The following is a 22,712-nucleotide window of genomic DNA, read 5'->3' on the forward strand; positions in this document are numbered from 1 at the left end:
AATCCATTTTGTCCCCTTCAAAAATTTGAATTCGGGTCAAACAATTAGGATGACCTAGTTGGCCCATTACACAACAAAATATGAAATTACAAATTGAAATAAAATTAAAACTGTGCTGAATAGGTCCACGTGGCAGGCCCTTGTGCCAGTGCTCCTAGTCCAATAAGTACTTCCAAATTCTCTGTAAAATAATTATGAAATTAATTAGACTAATAAATTCAATTAACTAAAAATCCGAATTAATAACCCAATAAATCTCAAGACAATAAAATATGGCAAAAGAAAATAATTAAACACTGACAATACTTAATAGAGGGTTATAAAGGTAAGAAAATATACAAGAATTATGATTTATTAGCTACTTATTACAAAGATGGGAAAATATGTTCTTAAAGGACAAGTAATATATGGAAATAAAATTGGATTGAAAGTTATATCCCTACATTATCTTTAACACCTTCAGAACTCTTTTCAAATTCCAACAAAGATAACTTTCTTTGACCGACACTTTTGTAATGACAATTAACAAAAAATCAAGGACAATCTTTGAGACACGTAAAGGTTATCTTCCTCAACCAGTTTTTTCCATGGATAATTATATGTGACAATGTTAAAAGTTACTTTTGCAAGACAATTTAAAAATAATGTTAACTTATGAATAACAAAAAGAAACCAAAATTACTCTAATGTTATGTATAAATAAGTTTTTAAAAATTTATAAGAACAACGTGAGATAATATAATTACTCTATTCACTTTTAGTATCAGTTAGTTTTAATTTATTTTTGCTGTCATTTAAAGAGTCCTATTACAATTTTTTAAAATTTTTTTATTATAATTTAAAAATATATTACTGAAATCTTAATATATTTCTACTTAAATATACATCCAAATGCCTTATTATGTATATTAAATAAATAGAACATTTAACAATTTTTAAATTTTTTTAGAATGTAAATCGATGTTATCAATAGTTTTATATAGACAAAAAAAATGATAATTGATTTGACGCGGTTTTAATCATATAAAGGTTAATGGAGTCATTAACAAATTTAATTAACGTATAGTTCAGAATACTTTAATTTAAAATTATATAATTATTAATAATTAAATTTATATTCTATATTTTTGTATACTTAAATACTACCTATTTCTAATTCTGAATTTCATTTTTATGCAATATTTAAGATTTGATATAAATAATACATCAATATGTTATGTTATACGACTTTTTTTCATTAAATATTTAAAATTATAAAAAAATAATAATACAAATGTATACGCACCAAGTGAGGATAAGTTACAATACCATATAACGTTGTTGTACATATGCATGTTGGACATATCAAAAACCTCATCACAGGTCTGTTACGGTGTTACATACATCATTCAAAAACCACGTCAGAACTCGGAATGTTGCAAACTTTGCAGACCACCATTATCCTTTTTCTTTCCTCGCCATTCCCCATGATAGCCATCGTCACCCACTGCTCCAGAAACACATCGAGCAGTCTTTTGATAGATTATGGTTCGTTGAATGAAATATTTTATTTTTCTCATTTTTTTTCGTAGGCTAGGTGTTGGAATTATTCACCACTTCCAATTCAGCAAGATAATTGGTTTCTTATTGGATGATTTTTTTTTTTTTTTTATATCAATGTTTATTACATGATTCATGGTTTAAAAGTAAATAATGTAGAAGTTTTAAAAAATGTGAATAAAACTAATAAATCATTTTCTCAAAATTGACATAACCATCCTTAATATTAAATTTCAATGTAATTTTAAGTTAACATGTATACAACTAGTGAAATTTTAATGCAAAACTGATAATGTTATATACTTTTATGTTATGTTTAGTTGAGTAAAAAGGAATATTATGTTAAAATGATTATAATTTTCTTATTTTTTTTTTTAATTTTTAACTATCACAATTAAAAGTAATATATTTATAAAATAAGTTAAATTATTTTAATAAAATTGAATAAAAATATTTATTTATTTATTGTTGCTCTTAATTTATGTGTAAAAACCTCAAATTATAAGCATTTTAGGACGAAAGGAGTATATTATAAAAATAAAATTTATATTAAATAAGTTAAATTATACTTTTAGTCTTTTATCTTATATTTAGATTCATTTTGATTTATTATTTTTTAAAATTTTCATTTTGATTCTTAATTGACTAATTTAAGATTTAAATTTTGTCTCATAATATTCATTTATATTAGAATTGTTGCATGCAATTGAAGTTTAAACAAAAATATTATAAATACAATCAAATTTTAAAATTTTAGAAAAAATATATAATTTTATATTATTATCTAGTTATTCATTGCATTTCATAATTTTCATTTAGATGAATCTAATTAATGTTACAAGTTTCGTATCTTGAATTAGTCAAAAATTGATTCAAAATTATGTCCAAAAATTTAAAATTATTATTATTTTAAAATGACTAAATTGATTCAAATATAAAAGATAAATAATTAAAATGAACATTTTAATAAATAAAAGATTAAAATAAATCTAAAAAATAAGATAAACGATAAAAATATAATTTTACTTATCAAATATCATTATATTTTTCAATGATTATATTATTTTAAAAAAAAAAATTCTTTGAATAAAACATAATTATGCTATTATGTGTTTTTTATAAAAGAAATTATGTTATTAATGTTCCTTCCATCCCAAAATAATTTCAGTTTAATATTTTTACACACAAATTTAAACCATTAAAATATATCAGTTTTGAGTTTTGATGCAATTTTATTAAAATAATTTCACTTTCTTAATAAACGATTACTTTTAATTGTGATTTTGAAGAATTTACGAGGAGCCAAATTATGAGAAAAAAATTAATATCACATTAAAAATTAAAAATATCAATCATATTATATATATATATATATATATATATTAAATTTTAAAATTAAAGTTATTTTGAATCGGAAAGAATATATTACAAAAATATGACTAAAATAAGGCGTATATAAAAGCGAATACAATTCTTTTATTTTTATTTTTTAGTATTTTTTTGTGTGTGTTATATCTCATTTCCCTATTTATAAATCTAATTGAAATACACTGATATGGAAAAATATAATTTAATAAAAAATAGGTATGTATTAATTTTTGTAATAATTAATTTAAGTATCTTATTCAGAATATTCATAGTTAAATTTTTTTTTGTATTTAGCTAATTGATTGTAGGAACTTTTATAAATCAAAATTTAACTTTTTTATTATTCAAAACTAATGAAAAAATAATTTGATATTTTCCAATTTGTTGAGTTTTCTCTAGAAAATTAGTTTTTCTTCGATCTTTGTCGTTTGAATATATTATATGGGTTCAAAAGGGGAGCGGCGCTCTCAAAAATCTGAGCGTCTTCGGGAATATAGGAATATTCAACAAGGTTTTCTATTTTAGGGGCTAAGGTTCGGGAAACATGATTTGGTAAAGATAAGGAAGTGTTTAGAAAGGCGGGTTGAGTTTCTGGGTTAGATCGAGTAAGGATTGGATTTTTCATGGTAAAAAGAGTCTTTCCCCTACTCACTCTGTCCTCTATAATAGTATTATACCCTCAGTCAACGAGTTAGGCTCTGATACCACTATGGCCGGGAGCCTTAAAGACTTATAACTCACTTACCGTCATATAAGAACTTGCTTACTTTTTCGGCATCCCTCGCCTACTCTTTCCAGCCTCTATCTTATATCAGGCAAGCTTACCATAAGTCTTAAGGACCGGAAATACTGGATCAAGGTTTCATAGCGTTCTGTTGTACAAGATCCTCTTAGAGAGGCGAGTACAGAGCATACTTGCTTTAAGCTTAATATTGAGATCATAATACTATCATAGTATCAAGAGCTTTCGAGAGAGAGAAAGAGAAGTGATTTAGAAATCCATGAGTAAAGAAACACAAGAGTTTTTTTATTTCGAACTCAACTTGATTACAAACTGAGAGAGTGCCCCCTTTTATAGACTCGGAGGAGCTCTCAAGCGACCGACATCTTTTACACATGGGCCAATTCTTATTGGCTGATTAAAAGATAAGCATGGAAAGGGGCCCTCGTGGGTCGGACTCATATAAACCAACAAGCTAATCTGACTAAAACGATAAGAACGAATAAAAAAAGGGACCCACATGGGTCTAATTCACACAAAATACAAACTAAAATACACACTTATTATACAACTGGTGGCAGACAGTTCATAAAGCAGATTCTCATCATTAATCTCCTTTAATGATAGGCTCGTGACTAGGAGAGAGATTCGGATCAGATGCGTCTGAATCTGAACAACCGTTCATCATTGATTCGGCATAGTAGAGGTCTAGGTCATTAGCTGTCTGGAACTATTTATCAGGAACGTAGAATTCAGTCCTACTCATGAAAGCTTTGATTCCTTGATGACTTGACTGAGAAGGAATTAGACGACTGTGTGATGAACTGGCTTCATCTTGGTTCTTTCGCTGGATCCTTATTTCCTTGAGATGGTTGATCAACTGTATCTTATAACTTTGATCTGGAGGGTATGTTTCAAAAGTTCCCCATAAATAAGCTTCATTTTTGGACCAAAGTTGTCCTGTTGGGTTCTGAAAATAAGGGCGACTAATGATAGCTATGGAAGTCAGAGACTCGCATTGTTCTCTAGTCTTTCCCTTTTGATTCCTTTGAAAATTGAGAACCTTTTTTAATTCACGTCTCCACCATGGCAAAGGAGAAAACCATTCTAATAAAGTCCAGAATAAATAATCATCCTTATCTGGATTTATCAGAATATCATAAGCTGATTGTGTCCTTAAGGCAATTGGGATTGAGTTTTGAACAGTTTTACACCATATAGCCCAAAGAGTTGGTTCAGACAGATCCCATCCAATTTCACAAAATAATTCAAAGATTCCGGAGTGATCTTCTGTAGGGTCAAACATGGATGGAGGAACTGTTTTGAATCTTAAAGTCTCATGAAGGTAATAAAAATAATGAGCTTTGGCGAACTGGATAATCTCTCTAGGGCTTTTTGGGTTAAAACCAAGAGGATATAACTTTCTGGTTTTTGCTGTATCAGATAATGGTTTCACCATGAAGATTAATGGGAAGCTATGGGAGGATGATATGATGAAGACTGGTTTCTGAGGTCTTGAAAGGAAATCAGGAATGAGGTTGTGTTTTCCTTTAATGTGTTTAACAGTAAAGTCATACCTGGAAAACCAATCTTTCAACCTCAAGATCTGAGGTTCAGGTGGCAGCTTGTTCTTGAAGTCCAAGATTTTTGGAAATGAGGAATTATCCATTTGAACTTCAAAATGATGTCCTGGCAAGTGGAAATCAAACTTCTTGATTCCATTTTTTACTGCCAGTGCTTCTTTGTAGGTGGTGTGACAATGCTTTTTTGCTTCTTTGAATTGTCCACTAGCATGTCCACAATAGAATTTCTTTCCTTCTATTTCTTCGATGAAGACTGCGCCCCAGTAATGATCACTTCCATCAGTCTGGATGATTCTCTTCCCATTTCCTGGGATTTTTAATGCAGGAGAATTCTGTGCGATCTTTTTTATCTCTTGGACAACCTGTGTTTGTTCTGGTCCCCATGGAGGGGAGTCTTTTTTCAGCATCTTCGAGAGAGGACTGGTATACCTGGAAACTTTTGGGAATAAAATCCCGAATGTAATTTAGAATCCCCAGAAATTGTTGAATTTGCTTGACAGTTAGATTTTCTTCAGGAAAGTTGAGTAACTCGTTGGCAATATGGGGTTGAGGCTGATAAGTCCCCTGAGAAAACTTCATACCCAAAAAATCAATTTCCTATTAGGCTAATTGTATCTTCTTTTCTGAGAACATGATTCCATGCAAATCTGCTCTTTCAAAGAATTTGTTTAAAAGCTTCTTGTGGCTCTCCATATCATTTGAGAACAAGAGAATATCATCAATGTAGATGATAGCATTTTCTAGGAGAGGTTCAAATATCTTTGTTATTGCTCTTTGGAATAGTGAAGGTGCGACCTTCAAGCCGAAGGGTAAGATAGTCCACTGGTACTGTGCATTGGGTATGCAAAAAGCTATCTTGTGTCTTTCGCTGGGTTCAATCCCTAACTTCCAGAATCCAGATTTGAGATCAAATTTGGAGAAGATGTTGGATTCTTTTAGCAAAATAGGCAAGGAAGATGTCTTTGGAAGAGGAAACTTGTCATCCCTCAAGAAATGATTGAGGGGTTTGTAGTTAATGACTAATATCTTTTTTCCTCTGAGTCTTTCTGATCTTTTTTCTACATAGAAAGCTTGGCATGACCAGTTTGATTCTGTATGCTCTATGAGACCTTGTTTGAGCAATTCCTGGCATTCTTGTCTAGCTAGCTTAAGATCAGATGGAGACATGCCTGGATGTGTTGCTTTTGTAGGATTTACATCTTCATTCAGCTTGAATGGCAGTTGTATAAAGAAATCAGAATTTTTCCAGAGTGAATTTGGATGAGTGAAATCCTCATGACTATCAGAACATAAAGATTTCAACTTTATCTTGATTTCTTCTAACTCTGGTGGAGCTTCTGAGAGAGAATATAGCCTGTTGGTTGGCACGAAAGGCTTGAATTCTCTTTTGAATTTGAGTCCAGTAGGATAGATGAATAATCGGTGTGCTAAACTGAAAACATCCATTCCTATTAGAAGATCTTTGTTGGGTAACTTACTTCCAATGACTTTGGACCAAATAATGCAGTCTTTGAAGAGTCGGATACCTACTGGTGCTCGAGAAATGACCTCTGTTTTGAAGGTTTTTCCATCAGCAGCTATGAAGTATGTAGTCTCCCTTTTCCAGAAATGAGGTGGCAAAATTTCTGGATTCATCATAGTTTTCTGTGCCCCGGTGTCAAGGAAACCTATTACCTTGATAGGCTTCTCATATTTAGATGGTAGTATCTCAATCTCCACATTGGGATGTGAAGGAGTAATAATTGTCATATTATCAACTTGATCAACGGCGAAGACTAGAACTGGTTCTTCCTCTTGGCTAGAGTCATTTGTATCACTACTAGAATCGTTTGAGAAAGATTCTTGTAGGTCAAATACAGTGTCTTCGTCTGCAGAACATTGCTTTGAGTAGAGAAATTCTACTTCATCTTGGTCATTCAGGTGTAACGATGTAATCATCTTTATGACTTTCTGAGCTTTGTTTCGACAGGACTTAGCAAAGTGTCCTGTCTTGCCACAAATGTAACATCTTTGTCCTGGGCTTCTTCCCCGAGTCTCTTTCCTCCTAAAAAACCTATAAGGCTTTTTATGCCTCCTCTTCTTGAAGTGAGATTTGGATTTTTTGCCTTTGAATTTTTTCTTTGAACAGTGGCATCTGTCTTTATCTTTGCATTTAATCTCCAAGAAGGGTTTTCTACAAGCTCTGGCATACTTCCCCTTATCTCTTAACATGTTTGAGAAGTACTCATGTTGGCGGCAGAGCTTATCTACAGATTCTTGGGTCATTTGATGAATCCAACCCATTGTTAATGCTGTAAAGTCTTTGTTAGCGGCAACAACCATTCTAGCAAGTTCTGGCTGGACCTCTGCAGGAAGTGATCTTACATAGGTGCTTTTTAGGCTTGGATCATTAAGGCCATTGAGAAGATAGAATCTTTTAAGCATCCTTAGATAATGCTTATCAAGATCTTTCATCTTTAATGAACAGCATTTCATCTCAAAGAATTCCTGTCTTATTTTTCTATCTGTGAGTGATCCATCACCTATGAATTCTTCATGTATTGCGCCAAGAACTGCAGTAGTGTTTCCTAGTTCATGAAACATATTCTGGCGAACTGGCCCCAAGTTGGCATACCATTCTTTGAGAATCCTAGTCATTCTACAACCAAATTCTTCGATGATTTTGTAGGGTTTAGTATCTCCTTTCATGAACCGGGTGTCTAACCAAGCACCAAATTCGATCAGCCGAGATCTCCATTGGCTTGGCTCAATATCATCAAGTGTGAACCAAGGTCCACTAGTTGGTTTGGCAACTCCATTTCTAGGTCTTTTCCTAGGACTTTTATCGGGTGATTCATAGATCGGTTCTGGTCCGGTGGATGATGCCATTAATACAGAGAGATCTGCCAAATGAGCTTCTGATGAGGATGAGTTGAGAGAATCATCATCAGATGATTCATTGAGAAAATTATCATCTGATTTGAAGCTTTCAGATGATTCTGAAAAGGTAACTTGTTCATCCTGTCTGGCAGAGCCAAAATGTTGGCTGATGGGCATCTGAGAGTAAGGATCTTGAGAATCCTGAAAATAGTGGTTTTTTCCCAAGTCATGTCTTTTTGGAGATGAAGTTGGGGTTGACTAGCAAGACTTTGGAGCGTCTTCCATGGATTTGGAAACTTTCTTTGAACTGGATTCTGTCCTACGCCATTGCCAGTTAGCAGAAGTAGTAGGAATGCTGAAATGTGGTCTTTCAGGTTTAGACCATGAAATTGATGGTGTCTGGAATAGAGAATGAGATACTGGTGCAGGAAGGTGTAAAAGGGCATAAGGATTAACAGAAATGGGTTGAGGCTGTGAGGCCTTCTTCTTTTGTTCAATTTGTTCTTCTAGTTGGAAGAGTTGAGCTTTAAGGCTCCTAATTTCTTGATCCTTTGCATCTGCTGCTACTCCAAAAGGGGTGTGCCTCATTTCATTCTCTAATTTAGAGATGTCAGCAGTTATCTTCTGATAATAAGTTTTCATTTTTGATGAAAGATAATCCAGCTTGTCTTCTGACTTTTGGATACTGCTTGACATTTTTGTGACCTTGTCATCAATTTTTCTTAGCAGGGAGTTCTGTGTTTGGGCATTTTCTGTATGTCAGTTTAGAACTTCTTCTGCTTGGCTAAGTACTTTCGGTTTCTCGTTAGTACCAATTTCTGATGGAATAATGGTAGGTTTGGTAGAGTACCTAGTATTGGGATCTATTTTTCTCTCCAATGGAGGGAAATCTATATCCCTTTGTGATTCTGAAAACATGAACCATGGTTTGGGTTTAGGTGTCTATTGGGAAAACTTCTCCAACTTGTCTGAACACCTTGACGAAAGCATGTTGAAGGAAGGCTTGTTTTGTGAATCGGACCGTCTGTTAGGTCGGGGAGGTGACTTGCAAGGTGTATTCCAACCTTCATCGTCACTGTCTGATTCATTTTCTTCTTTTTCACTGGTATCTCCTGAATGCATCCAATAGTCACATTCAGGATCACACATATCTGGGTTCACATCCCAGATGAAATGACCGTTGATCTGGTCAGTATAGACTATGTTTCCATCTGCATGAACTGAGTAGATGGGAATTCTTCCTTCTTTGACAAAGGGTTCCAACATCATGGTTTGGAAAATTGGACTTGAGGGCTTCTCTGGTTGTTGGAAGATCGTTCTGACTATTCCGTCAGTAGATCTTTGAAAAGTTGCCTGGTCTGTCTGTATGGGTTTTCCGTGGTGTTTGTGGAGATTTTCATAGTTAGTTACCCATTGCAAAGGAATGAGTTCCTTCAATTGTTCTCTAGAAATATTCCTAGGTACTTGGACTATTGAAGGACTTTCTTCTGCCTGATTTGCCAGGACGAACAAAGCACTGTCATTACTACTAGGTAAGGCTAGGTTGACTGCATGAGTCTGTAGCCTGTAGATGATCTGGTAATGAAGGGTGGCACAAACAACATCAGAGATCTAAGCTGCTCCAGTGATCTGGACTTGAACCTTTAGTCGGTCTGGCACGGTGGGGTCTCTTAAACTAACATTATAATTGGGAAATAATGTTAGCATGACACTTCCAGCATGAAGTGTGGTCAAGACTGTGCCTATCACAGCATTTTCATAATGGAGGTAGCTGGTGTCTAGCAAGAAAATTCTTGCAGAGACAGGAAGTCCCCGTCTTCCATGGAGTGTGAGCATCAATTTGATGGCTCCATAGTGAAGATGGGTATAGCCATCGGTTCTCCAGTGTCTGATAAGTTCTCTGGGGATTTTAATAGTGACATATTGTTCCTCAGAGGTGGCCATCAAAGAACACTGTTCCATCTTGGAGGAGTGAACGTATTCTTTCTCATGAGGTCGTTTGGTTCTGACCAGTTGAGTGATAGATCTTATAGTAGATCTTTGTCAGTTGAATATATTATATGGGCTCAAAAGGGGAGCGACGCTCTCAGAAATCTGAGCGTCTTCGGGAATATAGGAATATTCAACAAGGTTTTCTATTTTAGGGGCTAAGGTTCGGGAAATATGATTTGGTAAAGATAAGGAAGTATTTAGAAAGGCGGGTTGAGTTTCTTGGTTAGATCGAGTAAGGATTGGATTTTCCATGGTAAAAAGAGTCTCTTCCCTACTCACTCTGTCCTCTATAATAGTATTATACCCTCAGTCAACGAGTTAGGCTCTGATATCACTATGTAGGTAATTAAATATAAATTTTAATTAATTTAGACTTAAATATATTTTCATACCTTTAAATTTATAATAAATTTATTTTTAATTTCTCAAATTTAAAATGCTTGTAATTTTAAAAAATATTGTTTTAGTTTCTCATAGTAATATTATTAGCACCAACAAATGATTGAGATGATCATACAATATCAATTGAGGTTAATACTAATAACAATATTAATATGTGAATTTTGTACGAAAATATTTGGGAGACTTACTAATAAAATTTGAGGAGAACTAAAGTAAGATTTTCTTTTTAACTTACAAATTAAAAAAATCAATTTTAAATTTGTGAGTCATTTTTTTTTATTATATTTGAGAGATTATAAACATATTTAAATTTTTTATTTGTATGATATACTTGATTATGAATAATTTTATTATTTGAATATAAAAATAAATATTATTTAGGTAGTATAACTAAATTTATTATATTTTATAAAAATTATTTAAAAAATATATTAAAGCCGAATTTTGATTGAGGGAAAAATTTACGTCAAAAAGATTAATAAATTACACTTATTTTAAAGATAGACAATGTTTATTTTTTTATATTCTAATCAACGGATAATACTTTTTTATATAAGCGTTCTTTTAATGTTATATGTTTATATATATATATTACTTACTTAATTAAATCCTATTTAAATGATGCCATCAATTCCTACTTTTAGTGCAGTAGATTAAATTTTTTTATGTTCATGAAGTAACTATAATGATTATATTTATTTTTCATTTATCTTTTCTATAAAGACATTATAAAATATTCCTTCGAAATTAAGGAATACAATGAATTTTATCTCATTTTAGTTGTCACAGTACTCTAAATATAAAATTAAAAAAATAATAGTTATCATAACGTTGAGTGTACGTAAAACTTTCTAATGTCATTAATCGAACGCAAGTTAACCAAACCAAAACTTGTCTTTTAGGTAGACTAAATCTGAAAGTGAGTAAGTGTGGTTCATTTATTCATAAATTGAATTAAGATAGTTTATTTATTTATCTTTTTATTGTTTTAACGTCATAGATAATTAATTTTATTAAATATAGCTATATTCGTGACCGTAATTAAATTGAATTTTTAAATTAATTTTATATTGAAATATGTGAAAATTGATTTTGTGAATTTAAGAAACAGGCAATAAGTAATTGTTAAGTTGGATAATAAAATTACAACGTAAAGACAAGATGAATGGTTTTGATGATGCATATCTACATAAATTAAGTAGAACCGAAAATAAGTGAAGTTGAACTATATTTAATTGAATTTAATTTAATTTAATAGTATTTAATTTAACTTTCAATTTAATTTTAGTTTAATATGAAGTTTTTTTCGAATTTGACTCAATTTAATTTAGTTTATTAGTTCATTAAATTGAATAATATAAATAAAAACTCAATTTTTTTAAAATTTATACATTTTAAAATTTAAATTTAATAATAAATTTTAAATAAAATATTTATTTAATTTTTTTTAAATAAAATATAATTTATTTTATTAACTTTGTAAGATTAATACAACTCTAAAGAAACATAATTATAAATAAAATATGTATAAATTTAATTAAAACTATTTTATCTTACATAAAATAATAAAAAATTCAATTCATAATCATCAAATTCTCAAATATTTACTTATTTTATTTTATTTTTATTAATTTATAACTAAATTTTAAAAATTCTTTCATATTTTAATAAACTTAAATTAAAAAAAGTTAATTATATATATTTATTTGTCAAACTGATTCATAAATCAAACAAATCAAATTATATGTAACTCAAATTCAAATCATTTATTTATCTACCTCAATCTTTTTACTTAAATTCAGCTCATTTAATTGATTAATCAAATTGAAGAAGTAAATTATTAAATCGAGTTTTAATTTTGAGTTGATTCAATTTATTTTCATCCTAACATTTCTGACATATAACAAGGTTGGGATTTTTTTAAAAAAAGTTTTTAGAAAAAATCTCGAATGTTAAAAGTTTTTTTTTAGTAAAATCGTTAAATTTTATATTAAAATATGTGAAAAGTTTATTTTGTTATTTATTTATTGTTGAAGGAAGTTGGTTTTGCGAATTTCAGAAAGAGGCAAGAAGAATTTGATAAGTTGGATAATAAAATCACAAAGCAAACACAGGACAAGATGAATGGCCACGATGGTGCGTTTCTACATACATTTTTTCAATTGTGCATATTAACATGGTTGGAATTTTTTATGTGTATTTTTTTCAGAAAAAAAACCTCTAATATCTTAAAAAAATTCTGGTAAAATTGTCAGAATGTGCGATAATTTTCTTAAAATAAGTGGCAGCAATGGCGTTTGTTTGTGCATGCAGAGGGTCTGATTTGGGGGTATTAGGGTAATTGCAGTAGCTGTCTCTGTCGTGGTTGTGGGGCCCCTTCGTGATCTTCAGATTTTGTGGGAGTGTCTTGAAAGAAAGCGCTCCCAAAAAATTGTGCACCCTCGATTTTTGAATTGAGGATAAATAACCGAAGGCGTTTTGTTGTGTTGTGTTGTGTTGCGTTTGTGTGGATGTGAAGTTGGGAAATGGGGAGAGCCTTTGTGTATGTGATTCTTGGAGGAGGTGTGGCTGCTGGCTACGCTGCTCTTGAATTCGTCAAGAAAGGGGTCTCTCATGGTGAACTCTGCATTATTTCTGATGAACCAGTATGAATAATCATTTCCCTTTATTTCTTTTATGCTTTCTTAGTCTTCCTGTGTAAACTTGCTTCACATAATTGAATTTTATTGTTCACCTCTTTCCTTAAGAATGTTTTGAGCCTTTGGTTTTGATTTTCCATTGTTGCTTTTAAGTGGGATTATTACTTTTGTCTGTTGATGACTTGGTCTATTTCATTCACTGATGTTAAAATTAAGTTTTGGTCAAAGCCAGAATGGTTCTTAACTTCTTTATTCACAAGTCACAAGTGTGTAAATATTCTCATATGTTTATCTCAGGTTGCTCCTTATGAAAGGCCCGCATTGAGTAAAGGGTTTTTGCTTCCAGAAGGTAAAGACTCTCTGGTCATGACACTTTATCAACTGGTTATTTTGAGTTGTGGGTTTCTATCAGAAGAATCTTGTGCAATACTGGTTGATGAAAATGAAAATGGCCCTCTTGGACCTATTTGAGCTCTTCTTTGTGGCAGTTATTCTTTTCCTTAGTAACATATTCTGTTTCCATTACGTTGAACAATCTGATGCTCTAATCAGGATTTCTTTCTAAATGAATATCCCTCTCTGATTATTATATGACTCAAACCTTTATATTTGAAAAAGTCATAACTTCCTGTTAATTGATATCTCCATTAAGTTTTGAAATTTGAATATCGCAGCCAAGTTATCTGACTTATTGGGTCTGCTAACTATGTCTCTTATTGCAGAGACTAATATGTGGTGCTCTTGAATATTTCTTTTTTACTTTTTGGGAACAGTAACTGTAGTTTTTAGTTTGGCACACCATGTGGAGTATTGTCTATTATGTATGAAGTATGGAAAAACTATGTAGTTTTTAGTATTATACATAAAGTATGGAGAAGTAAGCCTGACTGATTGAAAAATTGAAAGATTGTGTTAGGTTCCAGGAGTTTAATGACCCATCAAAGCAGCAGCCCATGAAAATTTTGCTAGTATATGTTTAGAAGGGGTAGGAAGAAATGATCAAAATTATGGGTTGAGTTGTCAGTTAGTCAGCTAGTGAGAAGGAGTCTGATGTGTTCAGATCTTTATAGGGAGGTAGAGGTCAGAATATGTGAGAAAGATTTGGGCATTGATACTATCTTATATAAGATGCATATAAGTGTTTTGCATTCTCTGGAGTAGCCAAACTCTTGGATTACAAGGAAATACTTTACCTTGTAATATTTCTGTTTACAGTAAATAATATATATACCTCTTCCATTTCAAATTCTCAGTACCTAACAGATTGAACTGGGAACATAGGATGGTACTTGAATTTGGAGGATTTCATTTCCTTGCAGTTCAAATATTGCAGATAGATGAACTACTTTTTTTGTGTTGCCTTTCTTTCTTCCATATTTTAGCTTTTCCTAGTTTGCAAAGTTTATGTAATGAGTTGTTTCTGAAATACATTTGCAACAAAAGTTTATGTAATGAGTTGTTTCTGAAATACATTTGCAACATACAGCTGCTGCACGGCTTCCATCCTTTCATACCTGTGTTGGTGCAAATGAGGAGAGGCTTACTCCAAAATGGTATAAAGAGCATGGTAATTATATTATTTTTACATCATAATGTATTTCTTTTTATATTGTAACTTATTGTGGCTACTTCTCTTTTCCCCCTTTGAAATGAAATGGAGTGAATGATTTCTTTGGTTGTTTATAGTATTAATATCATACTGCAAAGGTTTAGTTCAGTAGTTGATTTCATCTAGTTCCAGCGATCCTACTGAATCAACATATTCTGAGAGAAAATTATATTAAGACAAATATTAATTAGTTTTGGTTGAATTGATTTATGTTGAGCAACAAAGAATTGCTAAATGAGATTAGGTAAGTTAATACTCTAGCTAGCTATGTTTGTTGGTGGAAGTTAATGCATAACGGCATGTAATGTCATCTCTGATCTGATTTAAATATATTTCCTTGTTTGATCTTCTCCAATTGCATTCAGTGGGATGTTGAGTTCAGGAGAGATTTGGTTTTGTTACAAGGTAATATATTTCTGGCATTTATTGGCAGAAGCTAAACTTCACCTCTCAACACCATGCTTGTCAACATGTTCAGTTTTTTTATTCTTTTTTACGAGTGCTCATTTATTTCATGTGGCAGCATTATCAATATGGGATAAGTCATTTGTATTTGTTGTTCCCCAGTAATTAGATGAAGTATTGGAGGTCCAAGGGAGAAGGAACCAAATTTAATGCTTGGCTTGTTGACTTGTTTATTGAAATTGATAATTAATAATTAATATTCATGTATGCTGCTAAAAAGTAATTTTCTATTTTAAATTTCCAAATCTTTTCATCAGTTAATGATACTGGTTGCTGAAACTAAGTTATTATTTATCTCTGTTTAATGTTTCCATGAAGCTATTTAAAGAGTTTCCTATCCTGAATATTTGCTTGTTTTACAATTGTTATTATTTCATTTTCAGGGATTGAATTAGTTCTTGGAACCGGAGTTAAGTCTGCTGATGTGAAGCGTAAGACATTATTAACAGCAACTGGAGAGACAATAAGTTACAAGTTTCTTATTGTTGCTACTGGTGCTCGGGTATTAAAACAAATCTTTCAGCTAGAACTTCTCTACTTAAAATAATCAGTTTGTCTCCTGAAAGAGCATGCATGCCATGGTTTTGAAAAGAAAAAAAAAAAAAAAAGCTGTGGTAATTTGCTATGCATTTCTAGTATTTTTCTTCTTTATTGGTTTTTAAATTCTGTAATCCAATATAATTTCCCTTAAAAGAGGTTTGAAAACGTATGAACATCATATTTATCCTAAGGAACACCTTATCTTCATAAACATACTAAATACTAGTGTTGGAATAATTTGGGCATAAATTCACCAACATACCTATGTAGTGGGCCATTTGCTTTCTTTATAGTATATTAAACACATAAAAATGTCAAGTGTAGGCTTTGAAGCTGGAAGAATTTGGAGTGAGTGGATCAGATGCAGAAAATGTCTGTTATTTAAGAGATATAGCAGATGCAAATAGGCTTGTCGATGTTATGCAATCTTCTCCCGGAGGGAATGCTGTTGTCATTGGTGGTGGATACGTAGGCATGGAGTGTGCAGCGTCTTTAGTGATCAATAAAATACATGTAACAATGGTCTTCCCTGAGGAACATTGCAGTAAGTACTTTTTTAAAACTTCTAATCTGTCAACTCGAAATTTATGGTTAATGATTATGTTTATTTGCATGTGTTATTTTAAATGAAGTTCCACTTGTAGCTCTGATAAATGAAAACAACTTCAAAAGCATAGATTTTCTCAATATTTTGTTTATTTTACAGTGGCTCGTCTGTTTACCTCAAAGATAGCAAATTTCTATGAAGAATATTATAAATCAAGAGGAGTAAACTTCATTAAGGGAACTGTGCTGTCATCATTTGATTTTGACTCCAATGGGAAGGTACTTAATTTATTTTCTGTTTAGAATTTTCTCACTTGATGGTTTGGTCATATGGGGGGAAGACTAATAAAGGCCCTATTGCCCTTAATAAAGAAAGATAGAGGAAGACCACGTAAAACTCTTGAAAAACCATTACAAACACTTTGATCTAAATGATAATTTCAAAAAAATGGTCTTAGATAGACTCTAGCATTGTATACATGTAGCCGACCCACCTAGTAGGAATGGGCTTTTGTTGTTGTTAGTTGGAGAAAAAGGCTTTCTATAAAGGAAAAGAAATGTGGGAGATTGATTGTGCCGTACATTTTCCAATTCAAACTGAGAAAATTGGTGAATTCTCCTCAAAAGATTTTGTAATCTCTTGACCCGTAGATAGTGGTTCCTTGTTTATTTGTTGGAAGTGAAAATTTCCTGTTTGACAATGTTCATGACAACCAACCCTATTCATATACAAGAAATTGGTTGTAAGAAATAACACCAATTTGACTATGGTTGCATGATACCTGTCTGTGATTGACTCAATGTATAGCTGACTGGATTTTTTGACAGGTTACAGCTGTTAATCTTAGAGATGGAAGCACGCTATCTGTGGACATGGTTGTGGTGGGAATTGGAATACGCCCAAATACAGGTCTGTTTGAAGGCCAGCTTACTTTGGAGAAAGGTGGAATCAAAGTGAATGGGATGTTGCAGTCGAGCAATAGTTCAGTCTATGCCATTGGAGATGTTGCAGCATTTCCAGTCAAAGCATTTGGGGAAACACGAAGACTTGAGCATGTTGACTCAGCACGGAAATCTGCAAGACATGCTGTTTCTGCCATAATGGAACCAGACAAAACAGGGGAATTTGATTACCTTCCTTTTTTCTATTCCAGAGTCTTCACATTGTCTTGGCAATTCTATGGCGATAATGTTGGGGAAGTTGTCTATTATGGAGATATGTCAGGTAGCGCATTTGGTGCATACTGGGTAAGCAAGGGTCACCTTGTTGGAGCTTTCCTCGAAGGTGGAACCAAAGAAGAGTATGAAGCCATAGCCAAGGCCACTAAGTTAAGGCCAGCAATTGAAGACTTGACTGAGCTTGAGAGGCAGGGTTTGAAGTTTGCAGTTACAGTTAGCCAGAAACCAGTGGCACCCCCCCCTGTTGAGGTTAGGGCGTCGGACCTACTATTGGAAAAACCATTATATGCTTGGCATGCTACAGCTGGGGTTATTATTGCTGCATCAATAGCTGCATTTGCATATTTTTATGGAAAAAAGCGCCGCAGATGGTGAAACTTATAAGATTACCAATTCATGGTTGAGGGTGTCAACGGACTTCAGATGGATCTGCAAACTGTAACATTGACAGTTCTAGAACTAGGGATAATTTGACATGTTATTGTATCTGATCCAATTTACTGGATGACCATTCTTCAGTTCTATTGTTCATATGGGGTGTTGTACCAAAAAACAAAAGCAAAATATAAATGGCCATCTTTTGGAAAATATTCCCATAGTAATAGTTTCTTTTTTGAACTGCTCAACCATCTTCCCATGTCATCACCATTAGGATAATATTGGATTACTTACATATTCATAAAATATCGTGCTTTCGGTCCTATTTATAACATTTTGTACTTTGTGCTACCAATCCTACCATTAAGGTGGAGATGAGTTGAGCTATTTGAACTTGATTTGTTCGATGCTTGATCATGTTGTTTATGTTAATAAACAATCTTAAGCTTGAATTTAAACTCGTATTTAAAGAAGTGTAGTCAATCGTTTGCGATTTTCATTCCTCATAGAGTCTTTGTGGAGTGTCTGGTTATCGTGGTTGTGGCGATGGATTTTGTGGCCAATTGTGAGAGGAGTTGGCCACTTTTCCAATGATAAGTTAAAGCTATTTTTTACCCCCATAAAGTCAATGCCGTTTTACTTTTATTTATTTTTTGTGTGTTGGGGGATATAAAATTGAATGGGTTTTATAGTAATAAATGGTTGTCGCTTATTTTTCCTCGTCAAACATTCAATCTCTTTTTGTTTTTCTGCTGAAGAGAGAACTTGCCCCCGTTCTTGCTTTTTTCTCTAAACTTGCAATTTCCAGGTCTTGTGGCGGCTGGCGAGACAACCTTATTCTGGAGATTGTTATGACTCATTGATAACACATGATAACATTCGTGAATGCATAGAAAACGTGTACATGAAAATGAGATGAAATCCATGTTTGTTACATAAAAAGGTTTCATGATCAATGGAACGAGGAGAGCTCTTTTCTTCATGCCTCGCAGAGTTTCCCTAACAATGTTGTGTTACACTACTATTTAATTGAACGGCAATTTTATTACCACCAATCGAACGATGACAACATCTCTCATTGGGTCATTAAGTGTGGTCCAATCAGCCATAGACTCATTTACAGCACAAGTCTAAATAATTAATACTCATCAATCAATTAAGATGCTATAAGTTTTATTTTTATAATTGTCACCGGCATAAAAACAATTGTGCTTCCGTATAGTTTTATTTATTTATTTATTTATTTTTAAATAAAGTATGCGATTAATAATATGACTGTGTAAGTAGTTTTTGGATAGTTATAATTATAAGGGTAATTTTTGAAAAGTAGTAGAGAAGAAAGAGTTCATTATGGTTTATTGGGTCCAAGTTCAAAATCTACTTGGCCTTTTATTTTTTATATATTTTTATTTATAAAAATTAAATTAAAATAAATAAATAAATAAAATGGGTTGATTTGGCTAGATTCGTCATAAGTGATCGGTAAGAAATTCGGTCAACGTAGACCAAATCATACATGTATTGTTCGGACCCATTTAATAGCTCTACATATCAATAAACTCACATTTCATATATAAGATGGGTAAAAGAAAACTTTAAATAAGACATATATGTAATTCCAACTGTACTATCTGTATCGCAGAACCGAGCTTGAGCTCGGTACTGAAGCGCTAAACGACATCAGATGAGCGCTACAAGACATTGGCCAAAACAAAGGCCCACTATCTGAACAGATCATAACTGACCTCAGGCCTAAGGCCTAGATAAACCCTAATTCACACTAAGGTACGTGCATTACATATACGAGACCCATACACCCATAAAGACTAACTTTAGCATCAGAGACTCTTTTGCAGGTACCCTCCTTGAAGCTTTGGCCACCTGTGCTTCCAGTGGTCCATGATGGCAATAGACCTCTGCATGAAGACCTCGGCGGAGTCTAGGCCCTCCACTGGACCAACTTTCTCTATCATTGCCTTGTCAGCAACAAAGACTGGGTTCTCCTTAAAAAATGCCTCTGCGGTCACTTTAGAGCTCTACAATGACATTATGTCTGGAGACACACTCACATGGTCCAACCTTGCCATTGGACGGGTGACATCGAAGCGTTGCACAATGCACTTCGGCCTCGGAACGCCACCATGAGAAGGCGCAGCAGCTGGAGGAGTTGGCGTTGGGGCCTCAAAGCTTGACCCTTTCCCGCTAGCCTCGGCGGAAGTAGGTGTCGGACCCACTTGCGTAGCAGCAGGAGAAGTCGGCGTTGGTGCCTCAGAGCTCGGCCTCGCACGAGCCTCGGCAGAAGTTGGCGTCGAACCCGCCTACATGAAACACAAATTTTTTTTCTAAGTTACAAAGCAGGAACATCATGCAACGCAGAAGAAAAATCATAAGGTAAAGGCCCAAACCTGTGTCTCACGAGCAACCTCTATCGCGGGCTCCCTCGATGACCCCTCAGGCAGAGGGCTCCCGGTGAGATCGATCGGGTCGGCATCGGCAGCCCTCGAGGTCACCTCTTCGAGATCGGTAGGGGCCGAGGTCTCACCGACCCTCTTCCCTCCCCTTTTCCTCTTTTGGCGAGCCTTCAGGGGCGCAACCTCCTCCTCGTCGGGCTCGGGAACCTCGAGTTCCTCCGTGTTATAACAAGCCTTTAGCTCGCGCCATTTGCTCTTTCCCATCAAACCTGCAAACATAAAGAACCCAACACATAAGAAGGTGGACAGAGACAGAGAGTCTAATAACTTGGAACGGCGAGGTACTCACTCTCCAAACCCCTCTCCTTATTTGCCAAGTTCGCAAGCGAGAGGACGAGCTTGCAGTCCAAGGGACGAAGAAGCGCGACCAAGTCGGTGATGGCAGTAGTATCACAATCCGACAGTTAAAGGCTGCTCGACGCATTAAACTTGATCGGATTCTGCTGCTAGAAGGGGGGAAACCTCGACAACCCCCCAAAGTGGAAGATTTCATCGACCAACGGGTTGGCCTCAGCAGGCCGAACTCGAAAGAACTCCTTCTTGAAGCTCTTGTATGATTGGGAATAAAGCTAGAACAACCCCCAACCTTACTCCCACTCAGAGACACCCAACCCAAGGGAGGTTTGCTCAATTTGAGCTGGTAAAAATGAAGAAAAATGGGCAACGACACCCCTACCCCCAAGGCTGAGCACAAAACTTGGAAAGCCATCAAAAAATCCCAACTATTAGGGTGCAGTTGGCAGGGGGCCACATTCACAAAATTCAGAAAATCACACTCAAACTGAGAGAAGGGTAAACACACACCCAGATCTCTTAAAAAGCATTGATACATATAGAAAAATGGGGTATTCGGAGTATCTGCCATATACACACGCTCACCGGGTTGGTAGGGCTCAACCTAGATGAGCTTAGAGATGGACGACTGATAGATCCTATGCGATTTCCACATCGCATTCACTTCAAGAAATGACCTGAACACGCTCTCAAACTCCCCAACATCCCCCCTAACCCACTCGTACCCATGGATGGAGATGGTGGGATGAGAGTCCTTGGGGTTGTTACCACCCCTTTTACTCTTAGGCTCGTCGCTAGCGGCGACCATTTTTGCCTTACCTTTCCCTTTAGCCTGCCCAGCGGCGGCCTTAGGGGGAATCGAACCTTGACTACCCTCACCGGCCATTGCTCTCAACGATACCAACAGAAGGGAAAGAAGGAAATGGCGACGACAGTAACAGAAAGAGAACAGGGAAATGGTAGGAGAAGTACCTAGTACTCCTAAATAACAAAACGGCGACGACGAGTATCTAGAAAGACGACGGAGAAGGTGAAATGCTAAGAATGATAAGAGAGAACGGAAACAAGGAGTATGCAAAGAAGGGACACTAAGCGTGAAGAAGAAGCCAAAGGAGTGAGGAAAAAGTGAAGTTGAGAGTGTGCGAAGGAGAGAGGGAAAAGCATTTTACAAAATTGAAAATGGAAGTGACATGAGGGCAGAAAACGACAAAAGGGCAGGGCATTAAATGAGGCCCATAATGACGGGTACATCCCATCATTATAAACCGTCACCCCCCATTAACACGCCGCCCATGCGTTTCGGGAAACGAGGTGACACTCATGACACATGGCGTTTCTCCAAAAAAGCATAAATGAAGCTTCGCGACCCTTCACTAAACTCAGCATTAACTCCTTGACCCACGATCTTCGGAGCTCAGGGGGCTAGTGTACTATCCGTATCGCAGAACCGAGCTTGAACTCGGCATTGAAGCACTAAACGACATCGGATGAGCGCTACAAGACATCGGCCAAAACAAGGGCCCACTATCTGAACGGATCATAACCGACCTCAGGCCCAAGGCCCAGATAAACACTAATTCACACTAAGGTACGTGCATTACATATACAAGACCCATACACCTACAAAGACTAACTTTAACATCGGAGTCTCTTTTGCAGGTACCGCCCCCATTTCGGAACAGCCGACGTACCCAACGAAGGAGGCTCACCAATCTTGCCCAGCAGATCGTCTCCCACAACCGATCTCCGATAAGAACACCAACAAAATGATTCAAACTTCTTAATGCTACCAAAAAAAGATTTATTAAAACCAAAGACGGATGAAGTATCTAATTCCTAAAAATGTTTTCATGATAACAAAACATATTGATTTATTAAGTAATAATAATTTTTTTGAAACGTTTTTTTACAAATTAATGTAACTTATTTTTATGAAAAACATCCAGGACATAGTATTCTTTTACAAGTAACTAAAGCATCCAACCATGTTTTATTATGTGTCAAATGTTACAAGCATCCAACTGCTTAAGCATCGGAGACCGAACTTTATCTTAAAGAGAACTTATTTGACAAATTTAAAAAGTATGTTCTCAATATGTGTTTTCATATTACATTTGTTCGTATTTT

At 34.4% G+C, this 22,712-nt stretch overlaps 1 protein-coding gene across 4 annotated transcripts; it reads left to right on the plus strand.

Moving 5' to 3' along the window:
• The first annotated feature begins 12,550 nt into the window (after positions 1 to 12,550).
• MDAR4 (monodehydroascorbate reductase 4) lies at positions 12,551 to 18,030 on the plus strand. 4 transcript variants are annotated; one of them, XM_083072435.1, is made up of 7 exons: positions 12,551 to 12,600; positions 13,401 to 13,452; positions 14,590 to 14,670; positions 15,561 to 15,679; positions 16,042 to 16,261; positions 16,424 to 16,542; positions 17,092 to 18,030. In XM_083072435.1, the coding sequence occupies exons 1-7, from the start codon at positions 12,589 to 12,591 to the stop codon at positions 17,815 to 17,817; spliced, it is 1,329 nt and encodes a 442-aa protein (XP_082928561.1). In that variant the 5' UTR covers positions 12,551 to 12,588; the 3' UTR covers positions 17,818 to 18,030. The 4 variants fall into 4 exon arrangements, with proteins under 4 accessions (XP_082928561.1, XP_082928562.1, XP_020206873.1 ...); XM_083072436.1 differs by having other exon boundaries at positions 12,585 to 12,600; positions 14,590 to 14,656; XM_020351284.3 differs by lacking the exon at positions 12,551 to 12,600 and adding an exon at positions 12,715 to 13,109.
• The last annotated feature ends 4,682 nt before the right edge of the window (positions 18,031 to 22,712 follow it).

Source organism: Cajanus cajan, chromosome 4, assembly GCF_000230855.2.
Source record: "Cajanus cajan strain Asha chromosome 4, NIPB_CcT2T_4, whole genome shotgun sequence".
NCBI lineage: Eukaryota > Viridiplantae > Streptophyta > Magnoliopsida > Fabales > Fabaceae > Cajanus > Cajanus cajan.